This window comes from Pterocles gutturalis, unplaced genomic scaffold, assembly GCF_000699245.1.
Source record: "Pterocles gutturalis isolate BGI_N339 unplaced genomic scaffold, ASM69924v1 scaffold33137, whole genome shotgun sequence".
NCBI lineage: Eukaryota > Metazoa > Chordata > Aves > Pterocliformes > Pteroclidae > Pterocles > Pterocles gutturalis.
Genome location: NW_010111298.1, coordinates 2,734 through 3,734, shown reverse-complemented (window position 1 = coordinate 3,734; position 1,001 = coordinate 2,734). Strand labels below are relative to the sequence as shown.

The 1,001-nt window shown below is 54.9% G+C and overlaps 1 protein-coding gene across 1 annotated transcript in view; it reads left to right on the top strand.

Moving 5' to 3' along the window:
• Nucleotides 1–588, top strand: part of LOC104461948 (voltage-dependent T-type calcium channel subunit alpha-1H-like) — a gene marked incomplete at both ends in the record, with an annotated part of 8,700 nt that extends 8,112 nt beyond the window's left edge. Inside the window, one exon of the mRNA XM_010073703.1 lies at nt 491–588. Within this exon, the coding sequence (XP_010072005.1) occupies nt 491–588 (98 nt within the window). The remainder of the gene's footprint in view (nt 1–490) is intronic.
• Nucleotides 589–1,001: the final 413 nt, after the last annotated feature.

Below are 1,001 nucleotides of genomic sequence, written 5' to 3'. Positions count from 1 at the left end.
TGAGCATCCCCCATCCTGAACATCCCCCAGCCTGAACATCCCCCATCCTGAGCATCCCCCATCCTGAGCATCCCCCAGCCTGAGCATTCCCCATCCTGAGCATCCCCTATCCTGAGCATCCCCCGTCCTGAGCATCCCCCAGCCTGAGCATCCTCCATCCTGAGCATCCCCCAGCCTGAGCATTCCCCATCCTGAGCATCCCCTATCCTGAGCATCCCCCGTCCTGAGCATCCCCCAGCCTGAGCATCCTCCATCCTGAGCATCCCCCAGCCTGAGCATTCCCCATCCTGAGCATCCCCTATCCTGAGCATCCCCCGTCCTGAGCATCCCCCAGCCTGAGCATCCTCCATCCTGAGCATCCCCCAGCCTGAGCATTCCCCATCCTGAGCATCCCCTATCCTGAGCATCCCCCGTCCTGAGCATCCCCCAGCCTGAGCATCCTCCATCCTGAGCATCCCCTGTCCTGACGCCTTTCCTCTTTCCCCTGCAGCATGATGGAGTATTCGCTGGACGGACACAACGTGAGCTTGTCTGCCATTCGCACCGTCCGGGTACTTCGGCCACTACGAGCCATTAACAGGGTCCCAAGTAAGTAACACCTTCATCCACACCACAGCCGGCTGCAGCTCAGGCTCTGCTGGGCTGGCCCCCCGGGAAAACCAGGGGGCTAAAGCCACCCCAGCTATCTCTCTGTGCACGAAGCTTTGCATTAGTCATCTGCTCTCCTGCTGCTGAGAGCAAATTCATTTATTCTCATTTTTAACGGACAGTTAGAGATCATTTATTATGATTATCAGTGTTAGTAAAGAGCACGGGAGGAGATTTTACATCTGGGGGTGGCAAATTTTTGTGGCTGTTTCACAATGTTTTTGTGAACGTTCAAAAGCAAGTAACTCTTTGCTCGTGGTGCAAAGTAAATAACAAAGTTCCTGTAAAGAAAAGGGGAGAGGTCAGTTCTAAGAAGGACCTTCTTGCCCTGGGTGGGTTCATTTTCCCCTCTC